Source organism: Haliaeetus leucocephalus, unplaced genomic scaffold (assembly GCF_000737465.1).
Source record: "Haliaeetus leucocephalus isolate CR32 unplaced genomic scaffold, Haliaeetus_leucocephalus-4.0 Scaffold162, whole genome shotgun sequence".
NCBI classification, from domain to species: Eukaryota; Metazoa; Chordata; class Aves; order Accipitriformes; family Accipitridae; genus Haliaeetus; species Haliaeetus leucocephalus.
Genome location: NW_010972598.1, coordinates 14,983,959 through 15,009,792, shown reverse-complemented (window position 1 = coordinate 15,009,792; position 25,834 = coordinate 14,983,959). Strand labels below are relative to the sequence as shown.

Sequence of the window (25,834 nt, the reverse complement as noted above, 5' to 3'; positions counted from 1 at the left end):
GGGTGAGGACATGGGGATGGGAGACCAAACGGCTTCGCTGCAGCAACCGATCCCATTTTCCGGCAGAAACCGTCCCCCGCTGCCTGCAGAAACCATTCCTGATTCCCTTGCGGAAACCGAAGCCCCGTTCCCTGCTCTGCTCTCCCACCGCGGCCCGTCTGCTGTTACCCTCAAGCGGCAACAACCTCACACCTGAACTGCTTTTCCTCCTTCCTGGGGCACAGCTCCTTTCCAGCCCTGCCATACCTCCTCGTACCCTCCTACACATCCAGCCCGGGGTGGGCAGAGCCGGGGTCCCTCCATGGCTGGCGGGTCCCTCCTGCATCCCCACCACCACGCCTGGGATGCTGTGCCTCCGGAAGGGACTCCCTGGTGCCGTGGGCTTGGACTGGCATCCTCCTGCCGACACAAAGCCCGACGCATCGACCCCTCCACGAAACGAGACTCCCCGAGAGCCGCGTTGCGATTTCAGGGATTGGGGAGCAGGGATGCACGCTCCCCTTTCCTTCTCAGCCATGCAAACCTCCTCCTCACCCCAAAAATCCCCCTTGAAAACATCACCCCGGCACAGTCCCCTCCCCCGTTAGCCCTACCTGCATCCTGGCTGCTCCCACAGCCCCAACCACCTTCAGCTTCTCCAGCCCAGCAACGGCTCCAGGGTGAGCGGAGGCCAAAATCACCAATTCCACCTTTTCAGCCCCGTTTCGCCACCAGCGGCAACGCCTTCGCCCGGCAGAAAGGGAGAAAATTCAACAACGTGTTTAACTCGTGACGCTAAAAACTACCAGAGCGACGGACCCCTGGGGTCACCGGTCTCCTCCTCCTCCTCACATAGAAAAATAAGCCCAATTTACTTTATATATATATATGAATATATAAATATCTATATATATATATAAATCGCAGAGGAAGCGCTGCGCGGGACTATAGCGTGGTCTCACTGCCCATGTCCCGAGGCGGTTTTTCAGTGTCGGTATCCTCGTAGTCCGACTCCATCTCTATCTTCACCTGGGGCACGGCGCAGATGGGGTTTCGGGAGTAGTTAAATGCAGGAGACGACGGGCACGAAATCTTCAGGTGAAGCGTAATACTGAGGAGGAGACAGGGAATTGAACATCTGGGCACGGGTACCCGCATCCCAAAACCACCCCAGCACCCCCAGCAAAGGGCTTTGGATGATGGGACCACCAGTAAAAATTCATTAAAATATGATATTTTGCCCTTAATATGTACGATCTGCAGAATTCACAGCTGCAGGTGGAGAATAATCCCAAGCTTTCAGGATTCAGATGTACATCCCAGTCCTATAAATCCCTGCGGCTGTTACCCAGTGGCATTTTGATTGCTCTAAACCCTCTTGCGCCAGGCTCGGGATGCGCCATCCCACGCAGTCCCGCTCCCAACAACCCGATAGCTGGGGCCAGCAAACGAAAGCACCCAAACTACAGAGGGATGTGGCGAAAATGCATTCGGATATTTCAGAAATGCCCGAGGATGATGGCAACAGGCTCGAACAAGTGAGCCAGGAGCATCGGTCAGTGACCCTGAAAATGACTTCCATAGCGGGTGCTGGTCCCTCGGGGATGGGGGAGCAGGTGGGGGAGCCCATTTGGGGCTGTTTACCTGCGATCCAGGTCTGAACCATTCGGGGAGGAATCAGAACGCAAAGCTCCAGGTGGAGGACCTCTTTCCTGGGGGGACACGGAGGTAAAACACTTCCTGGGTGAGGAAGGACACCCCCCCCCCCAACCTGTCACCGGGTCCAGCATCCTATGGACAGTGGGAGAAGGAGAAAATCTCCAAGAAATGCTGATTTGTGGGGTGATTAGAGAACGAGAAAAGCCCCACCAGCCCCTGCTAGCAGCAGCCTGAGGACAGAGTCAATGAATTATTGCGTTAATACTTGCTGGCAGCATGATGCAACCTGGTGCCAAGCTGGAACAAACACCCAGACTTATTCCGAATTTTTTTGGTCATGGCTGGCTTTGCACCAGCTCACATATGATGTTTCGGGCAGAAGGTTGAGCCAAACTGAACACATCTGCTCTCTCGCAGCCGGGATAATGCCGCCACAAGCTCTGCATCCCCTGCTTTTGGGGGCTCAAAACATCCTCAAATTATATATATATAAAAAAAATATATATATATATAAAAAAATATGTTTTATAATTCCCCATCAGCATTAGCTCAGGGGGGAGACCCAGGAGAGTCCTGGCTTCCCAGCCACCTGGAACACAAAATTATTAGCAGCACCGAGCCTGCTGCATCCTCTCAAATGTGCTTTCAATCCCGCTTCGGCAGGACGGATCCAGGCTGCGTCTTTTAGCGGGGTTAGTGCCATCGGTGGCCGAGCGGATCCCATTGCAGGGGGTGGTTAGGAAGCGGTAGGGAATGTGAGAGAGGGTCCTGAGCAATTTACTTACGGCTGAGGCAATGGGACCCCCCATTTTGGGGCTGCGATGGCAGGGGTTCCATGGGAATCTTAATGACTGAGGGAGGTGGGAACTGGGGAAGAAAGCAGGGAAATTCGGTGAAGGAAGCGCCTGGGTGGGCTCCAAGCCCACCTGGAGCACCCAAAGGGACCCAAAACCTCCAGAGGTGGGTGCATGAGGAGGAAAAGGAGGCTTTGCCTTCCTCTTCCCAAATAAACACTCAGCCCTTCTGCCCACGGAATGGTCTGCAGCAGGGGGTTGCATGGATTAATGATGCTTTGCCATCGTACGATGGGTGCTGTACCCTCAGCCATGGGATTTTGGCTCTTCTCCCTAATGATTTCTTTTCTTCCATGATTTTCCAGCTGTCAGGGCAGTTTGAGCATCCCCTGGAGCCTCTGGCCAGCCCCTAAAGCATCACTTAAAGCCCCTCAATCAGCTGGTCCTATATATGCAGTGAAACACCACCATGAATCAAAGATCTTCATCCCAAACCCACCAACCTGGAGGTTTCGGTGGGACCTTTCCCACCCTGGCCGGTCCAGGATGCCCTCGCTGTCCATGGGAGCACCCTACCCACCCTGTACCCACCTCCTCATCGCTGCTGCTATCTCCTTTGTTGCCTTTTTTCTTCTTCTTCTTGTCATCCTCCTTCTTCTTCTCCTTCTCGGGGATGATGTTGTCAATCCAGGCCAGGTCGTGTTGGGAGAAGACAAAATCTAGCAGCCGCCTCACCAGGATCAGGGCTAAAATCTAAGAGGGGAGAGATGCAAGAGCGGGACCTGCAAGAGATCTCTCATCCCAAGACCTGGGGACCACCACGGGACCAAGCCCCGCTTGCCAAAATTTCCTTAAATCTCAGAAAAATCTTCTAAATGAGAGCAGCCCGGGGGATGGCCTTACCATGACGGGGAAGATGATGGCGGCCACGGTGGATTTGAGGATCCAGAGGACGGCCAGGCAGACGATCTGCACCAGCGTGAAGAGGTGGATGCGACGCAACGGCACGTGCCGGAGGAAGACGTAGTCGGGTTGGTGCTTGGCTGGCATGAGGAAGAGCTTGCAGCGGTCCCAAAACTGCGGTGGGACGAAGGCCAGCATTAGCCCTCGGCCCCATTCCCCAGGCTCCCAGGTTGCCCAGATAAACCCTCTTTAATCCCCAAAATGGGGAATCTGGGGCTTTTCGACGTTTCTTGAAGGGTTTTGGATGTCTGCTGCCCCATGCAGCTGGAAATACTGGATGCAGGCAGATTTTTGGGTCAAAATCACCCTTTTTGCTTTGGTGTAGGTTCCCTTCATGGCCATTAAGGAGAAAGAGGAGGAGGAGCACTTACCTGGATGCCGTTCAGCGACGCAACGCCCATGTACAGAAAGACGCCGTAAAGCACTGGCATAGGGATGTACTGGGGACATGGAAAAAACACGGTGCTTACCCCAAGGAAGGTGGCAGCTCATTCCCAAGGATGGGGACCAATGCTGGGGGCTATGGGGATGGGGGGGAATCCAGCTTTTTCTTCCCAGGTCCCCAAACATCTGCAGGGAGGGAACAGGGATGAGGGAACAGGGATGTTTTACCTTCAGGATAGGGGCCAGGAAGACAGAAATCCCCGTCAACACAAAGACGATGATGCCAGTCACTCTCTGCTCCCTGGAACAGCGAGAGAAGCAGGATGAGGCCATGCTGGCTGGACCCGCTGCTGCGTCTGGATTATCCCCCCACCCCGAGGAAGAGCACGGCCAAGCCTTCCTCACCTGACACCCAGGAACTGGGGCTGCTCCCCCGGGGCGCTGGTCTCTGTCTCCATCTTCAAGCTGTCGATGTGGGCGATGGAGATGACGGTGGCTGCCACGTACCAGGGCAGCCCCATGAAGGAGCAGACGGCCATGAGGATGCCCACCCAGAACAGGTCCAGGTGGTAACCCGCTGCTTTCTGCAACACAGCACCCAGGAGGGTCAGGGTGGGCAACACGACTCATGAAGTTGTTCCTATATTCACCCCAGAGCCCAGCAAAGTGGGGTTTCCCCCCCAGTGCACCCCCTGAAACATCCTGCATTGCCACGGCGCACCCTGCATCACCCTGAAGCACCCTGCGTCGCCCTGATGCACCCCGCATCACCACAGTGCACCCTGCATCGCCCTGATGCACCCCGCATCACCACAGTGCACCCTGCATCACCCTGGTACACCCACCACTGCTGTGGTGCACCCCACATTGCACTGATGTACCCCACTTTGCCATAATACACCTTGCATCACCATGGTGCACCCCGCATCACCCTGAAGCACCCTGTATCACGGCACAGCACCCTGCATCACCCTGATGCACCCTGCATTGCCACGCTGCACGCTGCATCACCCCACACCATCCTGAAGCACCCCGCATCACCCTGATGCACCCCACTTTGCCATGGTGCACCCTGCATCCCCCACAGTGCACCCTGCATCACTCATCATTGCTGCAGTGCACCCCACATTGTGCTGATGCACCCCACATTGTGCTGATGCACCCTGCATTGCTCTCGTACGCACTGCATCACCCTGATGCACCCCACATTGCCACACTGCGCCCTGCATCCCCATGCAGTGCACCCCGCACTGCTGCAGCGCACCCCACATCACCACGCTACCTAGAGCATCGGGTGAATTTCACACCCCAGAGGCTTTCTCACCCCAAAAATACAGCTTGGAAAGGAAAGGGCGAGCCCCTGCTTTGCAGAGCGTGCCAAACCGGGGCAAAGCCCCCAAAGCAGATGCTCGCGGGGATGCAGGCGGTACCCGACGTGATGCTGTGCCCCCGAGCATGGGACGAGTCCCCGCTCACCCGCAGCTTGTGCTCTTTCCTGTTGACGATGACGGCTGTGATCTGCTGGTCCATGAAGATGAGGATGGTGACGAGGAGGGCGGGCAGGGCGCTCGCCAGGTAAACCCACCACGGGTTCTTCCCGAAGGGAAAGACGAACCACCCTCGGTCCACGCGGGTGGGCTGGGCGAGAAGAGAGGAGGTTTGAACACCGCGGCCAAGCCCGGGCATGGGTCAGAGAGGGGGGAAAAACCCAAGCGCTGACGTTTCGGGAAGCCCCACATCACCCCCGAACCTCCGAGCATCATCCTATCCCGTATCCATCCCTGAATGCCACCACCACACGTCGGTACCCAAATCACCCCCAGCATCCACGTGCCTCAACCCCCAAATTTTCCCAGATGCTCATCAGGACTCCCCACATCACCAACAGCGATACCCTGGATGGGGGGAAGAGAAATTTTTGGCAACGCTTCCAGAAAGGGATTTTATTGCTTTTTTTTTACCTTAAAATCAGTAGGCACTTGGAGCTTTGGGGTGTTGAGTCCAAAAAGCACATCCAGCCCCACAAACATTAGTATGGACATAAAGATAGAGAAATCGCTAATAAGTTTACGCAGCTGCCAGGAGTGAGAGAAAGAGAAGAGGGGAGAAAAAAACAACAAAAAAAGGAAGGAAGAAAAGTCACAGCATTAGAATATTCCCCCAGAAAAGACAAAGTAGCTTGTAAGAAGGTGCCCGGACACCGCAGGAGCCGCAATTTTCCCCGAAAACTGGAGAGGAGCTGGAAAGAGAGCGTGGGCGGAGAGGTGAGGGGTCCCCGCCGGTGCGGCCGAACCTTGATGATACTGGGGATATGGAGCTTAGGGGTGTCCAGTCCGAAACAGGCATCCACTCCGCAGAAGAGCAGGATGGAGAAGACATTGGAAAAATCAGCAATGAAAGCCCTGACCTGGAGGCAAGATGGGGAAATGGGGGTGGAAAGGGTAATTAATGGGATGGGGAGGTTAATTAATGGGATGGAGAGGTTTGCCTCTGCTTCAGCATCCCTCCCTGGGCTTTCCAGCTCTGCTCACCCACAAATAACCCAGGTATAACCCACAAAATGCAAATTTTTTTCCCCTTTGCATCGCAAGGTGATGGGTTATTCAGCATGCAAGAGCCAAATCAGCGGCTAAAAGCTCAAGAACGACTTCCCTAATTGCTACCGATGTCTCCTAGAAATACAGATTTATTTTCCTGGAGCATTTTGCATCTAGCAAAGAGACCAACAGCTCCCGTTTTTCCTACCTTTTGGAAAAGAGGAGGGCAAAACCCGGCACTTTCCTTACCTTGGTGGGGAAATAGCGGCTGAATTTGAATTTTTTCAGGGTCAAGGTCATGGAGTAGGTCCCGAAGAAGAGGATGAAGGACATAAGGGCCAGGTCAGGCACAAATTTACAGGATTTCCCCACTAAGCTGCCACCGTATTTGAGACATTCCTTCTTACTCAGCTGAGTCCAGTCCAGAGCTGTTAGGTTAATAGCATTGTACTGGGGAGACACCCCCCCCCCCCCAAAAAAAGCAAAATTAGCATTTTATGCAATTGTAGCAGGCAAGGAAACGGGTATTTCCCAGCCAAATAAAGCAAAATCAGCATTTTTAGCAACTGCAGCATGCAAGGGAAGGGGTATTTCCTGGCCCAAACCCCCAAATTAGTATTTTAAGTAATTGCAGTGTGCAAGGAAAGGACTATTTCCCAGGGCTGCTGCCACCAGGAGCCCCATAACCACAGGAAAACCCCAGAGCTACTATTAATTTGGGCAAAAAAGTGAGGATTTGGTGCTGCCGAGTCCAACTGTGAACCCAAATCAAGGCAAATCCCACATTTCCCTCATTCTGAGCTGGCGCGCGTCGCTCCCCGGATGTAGAAGTCCCTGGGATCTGCCCACCCTTGTCCCAAATTTCCCATCAGGATGAGCAAACCCACTTACCAGAGAAACGTTAGTGGTGTTTGGTGCCATTGGAGCTGAAGCATCAAACAAGGTCGCGTTGGCTGCGGGAAAGGAGTTTGTTATTGAGGTTTTTGGCTAATATCAAGGTTTCGGTATTAAAAGCAGCCGGGCTTCGCCCAGAGCGGCACGGCTCAGCCCGGCCGGCATAAAAGCAAACGCAGGGGGTCGAGCACATCCTCTGAGAGCCACGCAGGGATCGGCATCCCGAGGGCAGACTGGGATTTGGGGAGAAAACCCCCGATTTCTAACCCCACAGCGACTTCTCCCTGATTAATCCCATGCGCCGGCGGAGAACACGGCTTCTCCTTTGGTGGCTTCTCCCTCCAGGGCTGGCGAGTGCCGGGGGGGGGAGGAAGTATTTCTAGGAGCTTCCCAGCTCCTAAAATTTTCAGGAGCTTCCCGGGGAAGCCGCTGGCAGCAGGGCTGAGCAACCCAACACCTGCGTCTTAAAACCAGGGGGGTAGAAGACTGAAAAAGTAGCCTGTTATTTTTGGAGAGGTGGCACCCAATCATGCCCAATTTGCATTTTTTATTTGTTTTTTTTATTTTTAAAAATATTTTAGGGGTGTTTTGGTGTCTCACTGCAAAAAAATCCATCCTTTCTAGCCCCGGCACCTTCTCTTCCAGTGCAAAAAGTGGCTCCGCTCGGCTCTTCGGGTGACGCAGCTCCGTGGCTTCAGGAGCACCCATGTTCTTTATGGGTGCCCCTAAGCGTGATCCGGGACTGCTCTGCCCCCCCTCTTCCCTCCGGTCCATCCTCTTCCTGCACCAAGCGGGAATTTCGGCTGCCCCGACCTGCCGCCTCCATCCCCGGCGCCGAGGATTAATGAAGGAGAAGCGATTGCTGGGTTAGAAGAAGAGAACCCGGGGCTGCCGAAACTGGGCTCCGGGAAATGGCGCTGGCAAACCCAGCATTAAAAACTTTTTTTTTTTTTTTCCCTCATAACCTTTTATTTTTCCAGAAACCAGCCTTATTTGTGATTTCTACAACTTAAAGGGTAGCATACCACTGGTGGTATTTTACGAGAGGACCCCTAAGGGCTCTACATCAACCCTTTTAGCAGAGCAGAGAGAAAAGTAAAATACATGGAAAAAAATAACAACAAGACCCCCATGGGGGAAGAGTATCAAATATTAAAATAGTTTTAATATTTAGAAAGTGATACTCACTTGAGATTGAAATCAGCCCAAATTGATGTGTGCAGCAGAGACAAATATGGTACAAATCAGTTATAATAATCAAAAATCAGAACTAATTAAAAAAAAGATTAAAAAAAAAGGATGTAGGGGGGAATAAACATAATTTCTCAATATCTAGAGGAATGGAAAATCCAATGCGGACACCGCTGCCTTGGGTGCCCAGGGCAGCGAGGGCAAGGAATGGGGCTGGGTTGCAAAGAGGTTTAAGGTTTTTGGGGTGCAAATGCCTCTCGGCTGCCTGGGGTTTGCTTGGGATGGGGGCTTGGAAGAGGGGGAGACCTCCCTGGAGGCTAAAGGCTTCGTCTTCCTCCTGCATTAAGCCATGGCGGTGGGTGCTGCCGGGCAGATGCCAGCACACACGGGTGGATGGAGGTGGTCACGGTCCTGTTCGGGATATTTCAGCCCCCCGGGGATTGCGTCGGGCACTGAGCTTCGCTTTCCTGCAGGTTAAATTTGGGAGTGTTTTGGTTTGGAAAGGATTGTGTCATCTCCAGGTGTTCCCCACTGCTTGCGGGGCTTTCAAAATCCAATGGGAACCGGTCACTCAGCGCGTGGTTGATAAACAGAAATCGAGGAAAAAACAAAATTAAAGCAAAAAAATGTTTCTTCCATCGTGGTAGGTAAGAACTCTTCTTGCAATGACAGATACATTGAGAACACATTGTGTGGCAGATCTTAGATGCTTTTATTTCTGGGGAGAACTTCACCATCACACCTCTTTGCCTCCTCTGTCTGCAGCTGATACTCCCCAAAATTCTTAGCATTTAGACTTTTTAAGTAAATTCAGCTCGTCTGAGAGCAGGCAGTGGCTGCGATTAGCCCAAAGCAAAGATCTCTGCTCCCTTCCAGGTGGCCGTGGGAGCATCTGAGCTGCACGATTCGGACCAGGGATGATCCGGTACGTCTATCCAAGAGCAAAACCACTGGAGCCATCAAAAGACCGTCTGCTCAGAGCCTGATGGCCTCTCCTTTTTGAAAAGGAGTTAGAAAGATGAGAAAAAACAGTCCAAGGAGGTTTCCACACCCAGCTGGGACATCCCGGAGTGTCCCAGACACTAGGGAGGACAAAACCCCTCCAGCATGTTTTCTGGAGAATAAGTTTCCATTCGCAGCAGGCTGGTATTAATGATCTAAAATTTTTTTTTTTTTTTTTTTTTTTCATATTTCCTTTTTATCCATCCAGGTGTGGCTGCTCCAGGCTGAGGCCCCAGATCTCCGGCACCGTTCACCACGTCCCGGCAAGCACTGACGTGTTCATCCATGGGGGACAAGGCTTTTCTTCCATCTTGCCCAAAAACACCTTCAGAGGAGGAGGACGAGGTCCCTCCATCCCACACTGACTGGGTAGCTGCCTCCTTCCATGTCCTCAGCCAATGATCCAGCAGGATTTATCCGCAGTGGGACCCCCCCACCCCCTTCATCTTCCCCATCTGGTGCCGAAAAAGATGTGTACTCACCTGGGTCAGGAGCAATGCACTCGCACTTGTACATGGTCACGTAGTCGGGCTTGAAGTCCGAATTGATGGGATAGTATTTAAAGGCTCCGATCATCTTCTTGATGGCGTCGTAGATGAAGATGAAGCTGATGAGGGTGGAGAAGCCTTCTTCTGTGAAGCGGGTGATGTACTTTATAATGAAGCTGGCGTCGGTGGCCACCAGGATAAGGCACTGTAGGGCAGAGTGCAAGCCAATCCAGAGGCGAAACTCCATGTAGTCGATGCCATTGCCTCTGAAAGCGGGGACAAGGCGAGAGCAGCCCCCTGAATGCACGCTGTGGGCTGGAGGACAGCTCCCATCCCAGTATGGATGGGTCCCGGTTCCCCCCAGCATTGCCCAGCACCTACTTGCTGAAGTCAAAGAGCAGCTTCTCGAAGATGAGGATGGGGCCGGTGCTGCTGAGGATGATGAGCGGCTGCCCAGCGAAGAGGCAAAACATGGAGCCTGCCATCGCCGTGCCGAGGAAGCTCTCCATGACGCCCTGAGGATGGATCAAATCCAGCGTTATGGTGATGCTGTACAATGTTACATCCCTATGGATACCCCTGATGGAGACAGGAATTAAGGACTTCTGCTTGGACCCATATAGGATTGTTGGGACCGTGTCCCCTTACTCCTGGCATTGCCATTGAGATGGGTTTTCCCATCCTGCAGGTATTTCAGGATGCCCAGTCTCACTTGGCAATGAAATTCCATCCCCAGCATTAAAGCTTGTCATGGCACAAGGAGAGTAAAACCCATCCCAACCCATCCCATCCCACCCTGTCCCATCTCATCCCTACTTGCTGTCCCCAAGCCAACGTGACCCCCTCTCCTTGGACTCAACCTGGTAGTTGTCTGTAGCATCCCCAAGCAAGCCCCCAAACGTGATGGCGTTGGTGATGCAGCCCAGGTAGATGAACAAGATAGCAGAGATGGACTGGATATGAAAGCCTTCATAGAAGTCGCTCGGGAACCAGGGCAGCTTCCTCTTGATATCCAAATAGAGGCCACCGCAAAACCTGGAGAGACAACACCAAGGACCAGATGCACGTGCCTTCCACCAAAATAGAGACAGTGCTATGCAAAAGCCTGCGCCCAAAAGGATTTCACCCCTCCGTGCCCCAGGAGACCACGGGGTGAGCCAGGGAGATGTTGATGGGTGCTGGGGTGCTGCTCACCTGCCGGTCCACGCAAGCTCTTCCCCGATTTCATGAACTTCAGGCATCTCCCCATCGTCGCTGCCTCCTCCGCCACCCCCGGCGCCTGCCCCACCGGCTGTGCCGTTCATCTGCCCCACTTCGTTCAGCGAGAAAACTGATTTCCTGTGGGAGAGAGCCATCGGTATCGGCCACGGCACCTGCCCTACCAACCCGGTCCTGATGCAGGGACCACGAGCAAGGCCATGGTGTAGCTCTCCATCTGCACTAGAGCTTGGGTTTTGGGGTGAATTTGGAAAGATCAAGAGCTGGATTTGCTCAACCTAGGTGGTTAATGGAGACTTTTGCAGTGGAAATGGCTTTGAGCTGATCTGGGGGCAAAATCTGCTGAAAAAGCAGCATTTCTGGAAAATTTGCGCAGATTCTTTCTAGGGATGAAGGGAAGCAAAGCTGCTCTCCTCCTCCAGCATCTCCAAAGCAGAAGAGATGGGGATGGCCACAGGGCTGGGGCCGGCCCCACGCCTCCCACCTACCTCTTCTCAGCCGAGGGCACTTTTTTGGGTGGCTCAATCCTAATGTTGGGGTCCCACTCGCCGGGCGGCAGGACGATGACTTCATCCAGAAACTCATCTATGCCAGCGATCAGGTCTTCTCTATCCCGGGCTTTGTAGGCAACATCACTGAAGAGCTGGGGGTCAAGAGAGGAGAGGTGTCAGCCCAGGAAGAGCATCCAGCACGCACACGTCCCGTGTCATTATAGGATCTTAAAGCTCATTTATTTGGGCAATAGGATGAAAATTGCTTTTTTTTCCTTGGCTCTGAGCAAGGGGGTTCCTAGCGAGGGCCGGGTGTTGCATCTACTCACATCATCCACCATGAGGGTTGCGATGGCTCTGCCGATCTCGTTGTAAGATTTGGCTTTTCCCGCAGGACCAAGGAGAATAAAGAGGAACCTGGGAAGGGAAAGGCACAGAGTTGGCAACCTTGAACCACTGGCATCCGTGTCGTGAGACCACTCGTGCTTCGGACCTGAAGGAATTGCGCTCACCTGGTGGGGACGGGCACCTCCGTCACCCCTCCCAGCATCGTCGCCTGGAGGAGCCGCACGAAAGCCACAAAGGGCTTCTCCAGGAACTCCACTTCTCCCACCAGCACATTGGAGGCCTCTGCATCCTTTGGGATCTTCTTGATGAATTTGTTCTTCAGCTGTTGGAAAGACAAGGGTGGGAAAGGGAGCGGTTGCCAAAATTTGGCTTTTCCCCCTCTTTTCCACACCCTGAACGCAAAAGCTGAAGCCGCAGACTCAAACCTCTTGATCTCTGATGGTCCCAGGACTCCCAGAGGTGGGGATTCAAGAGCCATATCCAAGAATAAACCAGCAAGAATTCATAAAGCTGAATTTCTTCGTTGTTCACAACCATCACTAAGGCCGAGATTAACTTGAAATCACACTCTTGGGGCTCAGTAACAAAGTGAGCAACTGGGTGGTTTGCAAAAGGTGCTTTGCAGCATTGGGGTCTACGCAAGGAAAACCCTGTGCAATCCCCCTGCAGAAAATCTGAGCCAAAAAATACGGATCCTGGAGCAAGCCAGCATGCATTTTTACAAGTCTGTTTGCAGTCCCAGGCTCTCCCAAGACCCTATATAATGCAGAAACACCACTCGGCACTGTGCACGGGGGATGTTTTTGTAGCTTATTTTCCCCCAATCTCATCCTCGGAGCAGGAACAAATAATGGAAGTAGGAAACCTCGTTCATGGATTTGTTCCCTGGGTCTCTTCTCCCCTGCAGCTCTTTCATTACTAGTCTAAAAGGGTTCAATACCAACCCAGGCAGGGTGTTATTATAATCTATATGCCAGCATGAGGGGAGGCATGTGAGCCGGGCAGCAAACTCTCCCCTTTCTAATCTTTTAAACCCAAATGGAAAAAAAAAAAATAAATAAAGCAACTCCTCCAATGCAGCTTGGAATAAGCAAGAGCAGGAGTTAACAGTGACCACTAAGCTTCATGTAACACTTAAAAAGTCCCTTTGTAGTGGGCCTAATAGGGCGATTAAACCTAAATGCTTTGCATATTTTGAGATTAACCCTCCGCACCCCACTGCTGGAGGCTGATATTTGGGGTTCGTTAGTGGGCAGTTGGCTTGCTTTATTGCAGCTCTAATTTAGGAAGGTGCCCTCGAAACCTTCTGCCTCCCTGATATTGTGGCAGCCCCATCCTGTGGCTCCCAGCAACACAAACTTCCATCCTTCGCTTTCCCCTAAACTGCATCATCCCAGGTAAGCCCAGCAAGGACATCCCTGGGGAAAAGCAAGCTGTTATCCTGTACTGTCCCCTACAAACCCACCTTTCGTTTAATTTTCCCTTAGGTTTATGCTGAAATCACGCACAAATAGAAACAAAGCAAAGCCCATATAATGCATCAACAGTTCCCAGCTGAGTAGCCTTGATATTGGGATGGGGATGGGACATGTAGCAAAAGAACAGCACAAAAGCCTCTTGATTCATTGCATTGCCAAGCAGAGATCTGCCCACGAACTGCCCGAGCAACCTGACCTCCTTCCCAGCTCTCCCATGCAAAGCAAACCAGGGGGGAAAAGCCCCCGACGGACTCTCAGCTGAGCTTTGCATTAAGAAATCCCACGTCCATCACACTGCAAACGGAGGGGAAAATGGAACCTGCCTCTATATTTACAGACCGTTATCTCGAGAGCTTTATTCACATTTGCAGACCCAAGTGCTTGGCTGGGATTTACCCGCTGCAACCTGCCCTTATCCAGCCAAGCAAAGGCTCTTTTAGAATCCCTGCATTCTTCCAAGCACCTTTCCTTTCCTACCTAAAGATTTTAAGGAATTTTTTTCCTCACCCTAAGGATCTCAAGCTACATCAGCATCCTCGCATATCCCTCATTCTGTGTTCAATTTGCAAGCACAGGTACTATTTCTGGGACAGCTTCCCCATGAGTTAGCAGGGATCAATACATGTATTAATTTCCCTAATTAGGAATCTGTGTGGTTATTGACCGAGCAAAGCTGCACAAGGCTCACATGGACCTTAACAACCACAGAGCCCCTGCCCCATCATGGGTCGTGTCGGAGATGCTCCTCACAGCATCACACTAATGTTTTGGGGGGTGATTACCTGGTCGGTGCTCGGTGTGTCCGAGATGTCATTCATGCTTCGACTCTGCGCGTGACCTGATGGAGATAAGAGGGAGAAGGTGAGAAAACAGCCCCGTGATGCGCAGTCAAATTTCAGCCCCACGTGCAAGGAGAAAACGTGGTGGGAGGACTTCAGCACAAAGGAAAAAAACCATTTTGTATTATGGCTGGCTTTGAAAACCAGGTGCAATGAGATGAAAACCCAAGAATATGAGTTTTTCTGATATCAGTCACCCTGTGGTTACACCAACCACATCTCATTTACGGCTGTGGTGGGATCCCCTTGTAATTGCAATCGCCCACCCTCATATTGCAACCTCATCTTTTTTTTTTTCTTCCTTCTTTTGGGACCGTTTTTGCCTCCCTGCCACCCTCCCCGGCTTACGCAAGCGGCCGTAGCTCGCGCTCTGCCGCATCCGCAGGTCCTCGGTGGAGCGGTGGAAGGCGGCACCGGCGGCCGGGCTCCGGACAGGGCTGCGGGCTGGGGGAGAGGAGACATTAGAAGAGATGCAGGTGCCGTGGGGAAGCATTGGGTGATGCTGAAGGCAAGAGGCCAGGCTGAAAAGCAGCTGCCCAGCACAGACGTGAACCTTCCAGTGCTGATACAACAGCAACTTGCCTTTCCCTCCCACTCTCATTTGCGCTTTTATCCCACCCATGGTCATTTTCCCATTAGCAAAGAATAAATGGCCTTAACGCAAGTCTTCCCGCTGCAGAGGCTCCGTGCAAGGAGCCTGCACCACTCCATGCCCCACCAATGCTCTCTTCAAGGCTATAAATAGGTTCAGAAGTGCAATTTCTGTTACTTGGGAAGATCCAACACTTCAGCTTTTTAATCTCATAATTCTCCAGAGAAACCTACGCTTGAAATTTGCTGTGAACTTCTCACTTCAAAATATTTACATTGGCCACCACCAAGTTTCACGTTAACGTTTCTCCTCCTTAAAATGGTGACGAGTCCCATTTTTCATCTCAGATGTTTAAACTGAATTACTTCACTATAAAGACTTCCCTTTTCCCCCATGCATTTTCTGTGTTAAGCCCAGCATTTTCTCAGAAAACCTCCTGAATTCCAAAACCTGTGTTTTCCTTTTGGAAAACCATCTGGACCAGTTTTGTTGAGCTGCTCTGCATCTCTCTGAGAGAGCAGCTGCAACCACAGCATCTATCATCTTTTTTTGTTGTTTTGTTAAACCCACTAAAAATAATTATGAAATTCCCACTGGCCATGACCCTATTTTCAATGTGCCGGTGCCATTTATTCCAATACCACAGAGTTGCTGTTGGCACAAGAAATGTGAGGGACCCCTCTGCTCCTGCCAACGACCATCTTTTCCTTGGTGTCCCTGTTTGCAAACTCAAAGCAATGCCATCGTCTCAGCAAGGAACCAGAAACACAAAAGATGCCCCTATTTTCCCTATCTACAGGGACTAACCACCACATTTCCAAGTCCTGTTCCGTTTTGAGAGCTTCTGGGCAAACGTTAGCTCAGATATCTAGTCCTCCAATGTGGATGATGGCTGCCTTGAAACCTGGGGATGCCCACGGGGTGGCAATATTGCTTATTGATGGCCTCTTCCATGTGCGCTCTGAGCTCGGGCGCTGCTGTTTCTGGCTACCCAGGGAGCAGCCGAAGCCCGGCAAATCCCGGGCTCCACCAAATGACCTCTGTTTAAACCTAAGTAAATAATCTAGCGTGAAAACAAACAAATGCCCTTTTATAATGGCTCAAAAATAGGCAGGTTCAACTGCGGAGCAGACTGGATTTGTCTGTAGGCTGCTCTGCCAGAAAGCCCCTTGGCCAAGCAACCGCCAACGCCATTGTCCCTCACACAACGCCGTTGTCCATCTCAGCAGACATCTCCTTGGCCTCTGGCTCCCAATGACCCCCCACCCTTAAAGCCACCAGTGGCAGAGCTTTTGAGGTCTTTCGCAATGCAGTAAATAGTTGGGTGCCCCCAAAGGTTGGGTTTCCCTTTTTCATTCTCCTGAGATCTTCCTCCCCCCCGGGCTTGCTCACCAAAGTCTCAAGGATGCAATCGGGCACAGGTTGGACCCCAAGGACTCACTTGTGTTGGAGGAGACGGACTTGCCGATGTCGGCCAAAGACCGGTGGATTGGCTTCTTGGTTTGGTGACGGTGCTTCCTGAGGAGCACGTAGCTTATCTTCTCCCGCAGCTCCGGCTTGAGCAGACCGTCCTCAATCTGCTTCTCAATGACATCGTCTGCAAGCACCAAACAAGGGAGGTGCATGGGTTCCCCCACTGCAAACCCTCCCAGAAAGCTCAAGATAACAACACTCATCGAACCAAGTTGATGGCTCTCAACTCCTGTCTTTGCTTATTCCTGTGCAAGTTGGTTTATAGTTTCATGCAGCAAGTAAATGCATTTAAATCTGTTCCCAGCACTTCAGGACATGGAGAAAAAGCCATCCGAAACCACCAATACCCGCTGGCTCCTACCTATAATCTGGGGCAAAGAGTAGCCATCTAAGTCCAGGAGCACTGTTCCCGTCTGCAGACACGTCCGCAGCTCAAACAGGCTGTGCAAAGACAACGTGGACACGTGGGGCTTGCTCCACCTTTCACCACCTTCTTCCACCTTTTCTTCAAACTTTATCCACCTGAAATGACAGCAGCAACCAGGGGGATGGGCACGGGGTGGGGATGGTGTATGAGAAGAGAAGAGAATTGCTTTTCCTGTGGAGTTGCCCTTCTGCAGGCGGCTTTGGAAGCCTGAATTAAATCATCCTGCAAAGTTTTTGCTTGTTATTCAGGATGGGAATGGAGAAATCAAGTAATGTCATTAGATGAAGTACTGCTTGCATGGTTGCAGAGCAGAGCAAAACCTCTCGGCTCTATCACTGAACTCAACCCTGCAGATTTCACCCTCCTCAAATTGCTCCTGTGAGATTTGGGAGGTTTTCCTGTGGAGCTGACCTTGCCTTAGCCAGGATCTGCACCCACATGGACCAGCTGTGCATGCAAGAAAGCAAAAACCCAGGGCGTTGCAAATGTCTTTTTAATTTCTTAGCAACACTCAGATTTCAGCCTGGGTGCTCCATTCCCACAGTGGGAGACCAGAGGGTTTGCAAGCCCTTGGAAATCAGCCCTTCCACCTCCATTCCTTATTTTTACAAACCAAAGACTTCAGAGCAAATTCAAGAGCATTGACTGATTTCTTCCAGCTCCCCAGGAATGGGGCTCAGGCTCTGGGGAGGGCAAGGAGCTCTCAGCAAGACGTCAAGTTGGGGAAGAAAGCTGCTTTTCCTTTACAGGAGGTTTGCAGGCTCTATGGATTAGCCTTCACAGGGCTTAACCTTACAACTTTTAACTGGTACAACTGGGATTTGGGCTCCTGCCGCCGCAGAGGGCACAGACGGAAAGGATGTAGGAGGACAAGGGTTTTTGGAAATAGCTGATGGCTCCTGAACGCTGCAGGGGAAGGGTGGGGAAAGTCTGGGATTGTATCGGCTGCTGGGGGTGCATTAAGATGCTGCTGCAAAGAGTAAATGCCATGTGTCCCTACTAAAAAAGGCCCGAAAATATCATCTGGGAGTGCCAGGAATGGTCTTGTGCTGGGGACAAAACCCCAGCATATCCAAAAATAAAAAATTTGGCCCTAGTGCCCATCAATCCAAAGCTCCCCACCCCATTTTTTTTGCAGAAACCCGTTCTCCAGCCCTTTAAACAACACTGCTTTTACTGGGAGGAAATTCAAGCTTCCCGCCATAGCACCCACTAAGCCCCGCTGGTGCTTGCCCAAAGCCGATTAGGTCGCTTTTCGTTTCTTTTGTGCCCCGTCTTCCTGCCGAAAGTGGGTTATTAGCGTGCAGACGGGGTGGCAGCTTGGGGCGGCGTGTGGGACTCAAGGCATGTTTCCAGCAACGCCTTTGCCCCGGGACCAGCATCCCATGATGCTTTCGCCAAGGCTACAGCAAAACCCCATCTCCCTGCTGTGCTCAGCTTCTTTATTTCCATTTCTTTCCATTTCTTGCGGATTTAGCCACAGGTAGCACTGCTCCCACCAAGGAGCTGCTCTCCTGTGGCTAAAGAGGCTGAACCGCTCCTCGCCAGAGAGCGGAAATCCGGGACTTGAGAAACCTCCGTCTCCCTGATGAAAATCCCAATACAAGTGCTGATTTTTTGCCTTCCAAGCTTTTTGGGGTGTGGGGAGGGATGAGTAGATACAGACCTATGCAAAATTGGGGGTTGAAAAATAAAGGATTTTAGCAACAGCATCCCTGGGCTTCTGTGTTTTGAGCAGGGACACCAACCAGGAGGATGCTTAAGAACTTTCCAAATTTTTGGTGATGCAAATGACCAGCCAAGAGATAGGAGGAGCACCCTCAGGGCCTGATCCTGCTCACTCCCCATTCCTCGGGCAAACCTCCACACCCAGACTCAGAAATCCCGCATGTGCTACTGAAAAGAAAGGGCTTGGGATGCCATGAGCATCCCTGACTCCCTTCCCAAATGTCCCCCCAAAAACCCCAACCCTGCTAGTCCTTGCACAGCCAAGGCTAGGAAGAGAAAATCCCACTAGGATTTGAGATTTTTCCCTTGGATAAGCTCCTAATTCAGTAAAGCGAACGCCACTTGCAACTCCTCTAATACTTTTATTAAAGACGAAGTGGGTGGGGTTTTATTATTATTATTGCTTGAGGGGTGGGAGAAGTTTAACTCTTGGACTGGTCAGCAAAATTTGGCGGCGGGGGGGGGGAAGACCTGGGAAAATGTTCTTTATGTCCCCTATTCCCATTTCCCAGCTCTCTGCTCTAATTCTCCAGTTTCCCAGCATGTTATCCCAGTTTTTTTCACCCTCCCAGCCCTTTCCGCAGGACTTTGCTCTCATGCTACAACTGGGAATGGGAAAAACCCCAGCTCTGGGTTCGATCCAACCTGGGGAGACGCTGGACAAGATAGGAAATCTTCCTCCCTTCTTCCTCCTCCTCCTCGGCAGGCCGCAGCTGCCGTGCAAAGCCCCCCAAAACACCATGTTTTCTGCATTTCCCTAATTCAAGCATGGCTTTTTTAACCTCATTAAAAATGATGCTCATTCCCTGACCCCGTTTCCACCCAGGAATATTTAGGGGGGGGATCTTTTCAACCCAAAGCTTCACCTGGCTGACTCTTTCCATTCCATCTCCTCGCCGTCGTGCTGCAGCGTGTCCATCTCTGTGAAGAGCGTGGGGTTGGGAGGCTCATCGTCTTCCCCCAAGATGTAGCGAAGTCGTTCGGCAGCCGGTGACACTGCCGGGGGGAAGGAAAAAAAAGGTTTACCATCGGCTGGAGACAACATGATCCTGTGCCATTCCCATATGGAAAGCTCCGGAGGGGTAAAAAGGGATCTGTAGGGCTATTTAGGATCCTGGGGTCAAAAAAGGAGATTTTGAGGGAAATGACAAAGGTGAGAGACATTGAGGAGTGGGGAAACTCTAAGTAGTTGTGTCCCAAAATCCCTGTGCAAAGAGATACAGAATGCTGGCAGAAAGGATGAGTGGAGGCTGCATAGCAGCTAGGAAGGGAATATATAGGTCCCGGCTGGGAATTGAGGAATGTGGCCACCCCTATATACAATTCCCTTTCCAGGAGCATTATGTGCCCCATTTCCATGGAGTATCCCACATTTTCCCCTACCACAGAGCCTGTTTTTGCCAGGTTAGAGCCATCTGCCATCAGCAACCAAATCCTTACGGTGTCTGACACTGCGCATCGGGATGCACGAGTGCTCGGCACACGTTTTCCCACTGGATCCCCGAGGGGAACGTGTATCATTTGAGGGGAATAATACAAATTTACCATTTCTGCAGGAAAAATCCAGCTTCTTGCTGCAAATAACCAGCCAGGCTGGGGAGGGCACTTAGAGCCTCCTGCTCCCTGCGGTGTGTTTTGGGAAGGGGAGCGGTGACATGTCACCCCCCTGCAAACCTCCTGACTGATGGGAAAAAGGATTTTAATCTTTGGTGCATTCCCTGCAGCCACGGGAGGGTGATGGACCTGCCCTCTCCACCTGAAAAAAAGCCAGGCTGGGCTTTCTTTTAACCCTCTCCATCTTCCCGTGTTTTTTTAGCAAAGCCTCCTAATTTTGGTCACAAGGAGGAATCAAACACCAGGGTATGAACCTGGACGTGGCATGGATGGGACTGCTCCCCAGTTGCCCCATTATTCAAACGAGAGGTTAAAATCAGCGCTACTCCAGGCTCTGTGGAAATGGTGCATTTTTAATAAAATCTTGGGTCTTAGCCCTCTCCTAATACAGCAGGAGTTAATCCATCTCGGAAAATGTCTTTGCTAGCAGAATCTTTCTGTTCTCAAACCTAGGAATAAGAAAGCTTGGTGATACGGTACGCAAAAAAGCAGGTAATTAAATTGCTGTGCGCAAGCAGTGGAAAAACCAGGAATATTGCCCTGTCCCCTCACCAAAGGAGACGAAACCCAAGTCGCGGCGGCCGTGAAAGAATAGGATGTCCCTTGCGCTCTAGGCTGAGCCTGCTTAACTGCTTAAACCCTTTAAGCCCCACCACCAGGACTAAAGCCCTGTTGTCAAGTCCTCCTTCCACTTCCATAAGCTTCATTATTATGATTATTAAGATTATTAATATTCCTGTTAATTTTAGAGCTGGGCTACGTGCCTGGAGGGCTTCAGGCTCTTTAAGCCTAAGTGCTGTTCGCGTAAGAGGGGATGAAATCGGTGCAATACCAGTACCCCCCCGCCCCCAGCCTCACGCCGTCTGCTTTGCTCTGCAGCCCAAACCTTGAATTTCCTGCAAAACCCCAAACTCACTGCAAATGCAATAAGCTGGACCACAAAAAAAAAGAAATTTGCTGGGAATAGCCACCTCGGGTGGGATCTCTGGATGCATTTGTAAAAAAAGAAGAATTTGCAATTTTGCAGGAGGTGGTGGCGGAGGGGTTAGAGCTTTGCAAATCCTCAACTTCGTCGTTGCTGCTCCCAGCTCTGCCCGAATTCCCCCCTTGGGTGCTTAAGAACGGGTCCCTCCTGCTTCGACCTGCCAGAGGGTCCCCCCAGCAACTTGTTTTGGGGGTGTCGTGGCTGTGACACTCTTTAACCGCTAGAAACCACAAAAAATAAATGAAAGCTTGCACATAAAGAGCTTTTTGGGGATTTTTAAGCTTTTTTTCCCCATCATCCCCCAGTTTAAGGAATAAACCTATCTCTCAACACGTAACATGTGCTTCCTGGCAGCAGCTGCCTCTCCCCGCCGCTCACTGACCCGAGCAAAGAGCCGGTTACTAAACCAACAATGCTGGGGCTTGGCTACGCAGCCAAAATTCATGGGATTTATTCACCTGGAGGACCCTTTCGTGCCCGGGAAAGCACCCAGCCCGGCATCTGGTTACAGCCCAGTTCTGGGTGATTTTTATTTTTTTTTTCCTCCTGGAAATATGATCCAGCACCTAAACTAATCCCGGGAAGCAGCAGGTATTCACTTAGGAGGATATACTGTATAGTGGTGTCCAGGGCTTGGCACCTCTGGGGAACGCAAGAGTAAAACTGCTGCAGCGACACTGACCAAAATCCACAAAGCCACCCTAAAACTGGCATCTATTTCTTGCAAGACACAGTTCAACAGGTGCCCAGAGCAGATCCGTACCTCCCCGAACCAGCTTTTATGATGGGAAAACACTCAAAGCTGCAATTCCTGCTTTACACCCATCAAACCTCCACTGTGATTTCAGCCATGGTGGGTTCCGAATCAAACCCAGAGCCACAGAATTAGCTCAGCAGTAACACTGGTGATAATATAGGATAATTGTATGTACACAAGAACCTGCATTTCCGCAGGTCATCGGACAGGGCAGACCAGTTGCACTGATTTATACCCCCTTTAATTTGAGGTGCACAGAGCCCTTCACACCCCAACTTTGATCAAGCAGTAAAACCTCGCCTAGCAATGCTTTCCCAAATGAAAAATCCCACTCTGGGCACAGGTACAATTAAAAAAGGTGATAAAATGGGGGATGGGGGAACGCGGTACCGCCCGGGCTTTGCAGTCCAGCTGGGCAGCAGGACTGAGCCTTATTGAAGGCTCTGGCTCGTTAACCATCCGCTGCCGTAGTCCTTCTGAACACGCGACAGCCTTTCCCCAGGGTTTCATGGCTCAGAATGTTCCCCTCCCTCCCAAAAAAAGAGGAAACTGGAGTGCACATGCCATGGGATTAGATGCTCCATTCCTGTTCAAGAAACCCCTAGGTCTGGGAGACTTTTCTCCTTCCAAATATCATCTTTCCTGCTTCCTTGCTGCTGGGGAGCAGTGGAAGCTGATACAGTTCCCCCCCACCTTATATTTCTGGGGTGAGCTTTGGAGCTTGGAGCTCTGAGCGAGCTCTCAACCCAACCCCATGCAGGCTCCCAAGTTGCTTTAACAAGGGAAAAGCAAAGCCAAAAAAAAAAAAGGAGCCTTTCTTCCCTTCCAGCTCCCCCCGCCACGGACGCCAAAGAGCGATGGAAATAACTTACCTGGAATTGTTTCCATTTTTTCCCCCATTTCTTCCCGGCTAAACCAAACCTTTGCTGCACGGTACAAAAAAAACCCCAAAAAACCAAACCCCCAAACTTCCTCCTTTATCCACTCAGGCTTGTTAAACTCCCAAGGCTTAAGGAGCAGATTATAGAGAATATAAAGCACTTTCCTTTCCCTTTGGCTCTCATGACGGGAAGTTACCAAATCAAACGGGATGCGTGTAGGAGAGGTGAGCACTTTGGATGGCAGCGGGATGGCGTGAGTGAGAAAGGGGAGGGAGGGAGAGGTGGGAGGACAGAAATCAAAGGTTTGGAGGTATTTTGTGGAGGGTTTCTGTTTCTCAGCCGGAACGATGTGGGAAAACCCCCTCCAAACTCAGGGCAGAGAATTTTTCTGGGAAGAAAACCCCTGGGGGAAAGCGGGGCTGCTGTAGAGTTGAGGCTTTTTGGGGTGTTTCTTCCCCCAAAAATGCCCTTGCCCCCCCCCCCCCCAAACCAGCCCAGTGTTAGATCCAGTGGCATTCATCGCCTGCGGAAAGGAGGGGACGTGGTCCCGCTCGCGCCGCCACCGAAGGCATGAAGGAGCTGCAAGCAAAGCCCGTTGCAAATAAAAAAACCCCTCCCCAAGCAAAAAAAAAAAAAAAAAGGAAAACTTCTCCTTCTGTAGGCAAAAGCAAAGCTGAGCCTCTGCCCACTCTGCTGAGCCGTGACATGGTCTGCTCAACATAAAAACAAATGCAAATTTCCATAGGGGGGGCTGAAAAAAAACCCAGACAACCCCAAGAGATCGACAGCTGCTTTGCTGTGCAAAATGTTAATCTTCACTAAGGAGATTTAACGAGACCGGGCAAAGCCTTGGGCAAAAGCCTGTCGGGAACAAGGTGTGATGCCCAGAGGACGTCTGCACTGCCGGGATCCCGCTGTACCCAGATTTCTTCGTTAGCAACCACCCAAGGGCAAAGACAACTTCTTTTTTAGCCCGCCCATCACCTACACAGCCTCAAATCCCATTTCACACCCCATGCCCGGCTCTCGGAGACATCCACAGGGAAAAATAAACCTGCGAAGCATCAGGAAAAGCAGTGCCAAATGCAAACACCAGACCAAGCAACATGGCTAGGTGCATGGGGGCGATTTAATCCCGGATTAAATGACGCTGCAAAAGCCCTTCTGCTTTTTCCGGAAGCCCGAGGGTGACTCACTGGTCCTGCTGGCGTTGTCGTTGCCACTCTCGTAGCAGCCGTGGCCACCATCATCGGTGTCGGAGCGATCCTGGCGCTCGTAGTGCCGCTCGCTCTCGCTCGTCCTATCCCGGCTGGAGGCAGATCTTCGCCGACGCCGTTTCCTCCGGTAGCCCCGCGGCACTGGCACCCCGATGTAGATGGAGTGGTAATCTGGGGGTGGGGGGGAGGGGGAATACGCTTTAGAAAAAAAGCCAGGGAAATATTTGCCTTCTTCCCACCAGGCTTAAAGCACCCACAGAAGCTTTTCCCATGTTGTGCATGGGATGTGCCGAGCTGAGCGCCAGGAGATCTGATGCATCAGCCAGCAGGAAAGACCCCGCTGCAATTTGGGGCATCCCCAAGGTTTCGCTCACCTTCCTCATCTTCATATCTCCTCCTCGAGCTGCTGAGCCCTCTCTCGCTCATCCCATCCTCATCCTCCAGCATGGTCCCGCTGCTTGGAGAGAGCTGAGCCGTGGGGAGGAGAAAGGAGAAAGATTTTAAAGGGTGCTGGGCAGGGGAACAGCTCTTTGCACGCCCAGCAGGTGCTCCCCACTATGGGAATCCTTCACGTGTGATCCCAGTGAAATCACGGAATCCTTCCCGGCCGGGGTTGGATGCTCCGGGGAGCCGGGACCTTCCCTGCGGATGCACCGGGGACCCTCCGGCACCTCCTGCAAGCGCCCACGTCTCGCCTCAGCAAGTTCTCAGTCCTGCCTCGCTCTGCGCCAGCCCTGCCTGCGCTCCACCTCCGCTCTCCCCATATTGAAGAAAATCCGGATAAATTTCACCGGGGTTACGTCTCTGGTCTCTTATTTCTGCTGCTCAAAGGAAGGCGTAAGTGAAGCGTAAGAGATTATTGCAGAGATTTGCTGATACAATTACGGACACAAGTTCAGTTAACAGGGGTTACTTGCTGGCAATAAGCACCCGTTTAATTTTCAGGGGGCACCTGCACAGATAAAAGGGTTTTGCAGAAGCAGAGCTCGTTTTTCCCCATCTCCTAAGCACAGATTTTACACCGCACACGTGCTGTCGCTTCCAGGTATCTTCCTCCAAACCTGCTGTTTTATTCCCCATATGAGTTTCTTTGGATTTTGCCACGGATGCTAATTAATCTCCTAATTATCTGACCTCCAGTGATTGCCTTTCACACTTGACTTGGATGGGAGAATGGTTACTATTCATGGCAGCCCGGTCGATGCCTCCCAAAGTCACTTTGAGAGCGGTCAGAGAGCCAGCCTCTCCACGTCCCTCGTTCCGGCTGCTTGCATCCATGGCAATATCATATCACTATCCATCTATTTTAGGGAAGAAAAAAATCTCAATTCAAGCCAAATAGGTTAAAAATATAAAGTGAAGGGGGTGTGCACCTAAATAGCTGGAAAGGTCCGAGGCTGGCCAGGTTGACTCTGCTTGGGTTGCCCAATTATTGACCCATTTTCCCCCAAGGCAAAGACTATCTTTAGCCCGATACAGGCTCCAGCCTTAACCCGGTTGCTGTTTGAAGACACCTCTTAATATAACAGATTTGGGATTTTTTTTTTTGGACCACATTAACTCAACACTTTTTGCACAGGTGCAGGAACCAATTTATTTTAGGGGCAAACACCTCTGGAGGGACAACAGTGCCCCAAACCTGGGTGTATTAAGGGATAACATCAGTCACAAGCCTTGGCTTCCTGGGAATAACATTATGGGGCTAATTCTGAGGATTTTAGGAAGCTGGTGCTGGCAGGAGAAACCATGAAATACCACCCAGCTGCAGGCATAAATATTTTTGCTCTAAAAACAACCTGGTATCTTCTAACAGATGAAGTGCCACAAAGCCCCCCAAAAGAGATTTCCCCACGAGCTTCAGCACTAGGTCAGGGTCTCCAGATGATGGATGGGGA

At 51.5% G+C, this 25,834-nt stretch overlaps 1 protein-coding gene across 1 annotated transcript; it reads right to left on the bottom strand.

The window, feature by feature from the left end:
* Positions 1–924: 924 nt before the first annotated feature.
* SLC4A5 (solute carrier family 4 (sodium bicarbonate cotransporter), member 5) lies at positions 925–24,386 on the bottom strand. The gene is made up of 25 exons (XM_010563025.1): positions 24,314–24,386; positions 23,919–24,110; positions 19,352–19,481; positions 16,692–16,852; positions 16,299–16,454; positions 14,614–14,709; positions 14,209–14,264; positions 12,113–12,270; positions 11,930–12,017; positions 11,598–11,752; positions 11,086–11,229; positions 10,752–10,926; positions 10,273–10,406; positions 9,886–10,157; positions 7,208–7,269; positions 6,566–6,766; positions 5,741–5,854; positions 5,256–5,417; positions 4,185–4,363; positions 4,008–4,080; positions 3,767–3,835; positions 3,336–3,509; positions 3,020–3,185; positions 1,624–1,684; positions 925–1,090 (listed from the first exon to the last, which is right to left on the bottom strand). Exons 1-25 carry the CDS (start codon positions 24,384–24,386, stop codon positions 925–927), a joined length of 3,417 nt encoding a protein of 1,138 aa, XP_010561327.1.
* Positions 24,387–25,834: the final 1,448 nt, after the last annotated feature.

Coding starts and splice junctions, on each gene's coding strand:
- SLC4A5 (XM_010563025.1), bottom strand. CDS start 24,386: ATGCTGGAGGATGAGGATGGGATGAGCGAGAGAGGGCTCAGCAGCTCG. Junction 16,853..19,351: donor GAATGGAAAGAGTCAGCCAG/GTGAAGCTTTGG, acceptor CTGTCATTTCAG/GTGGATAAAGTTTGAAGAAA. Junction 6,767..7,207: donor ACACCACTAACGTTTCTCTG/GTAAGTGGGTTT, acceptor GTGTCTCCCCAG/TACAATGCTATTAACCTAAC.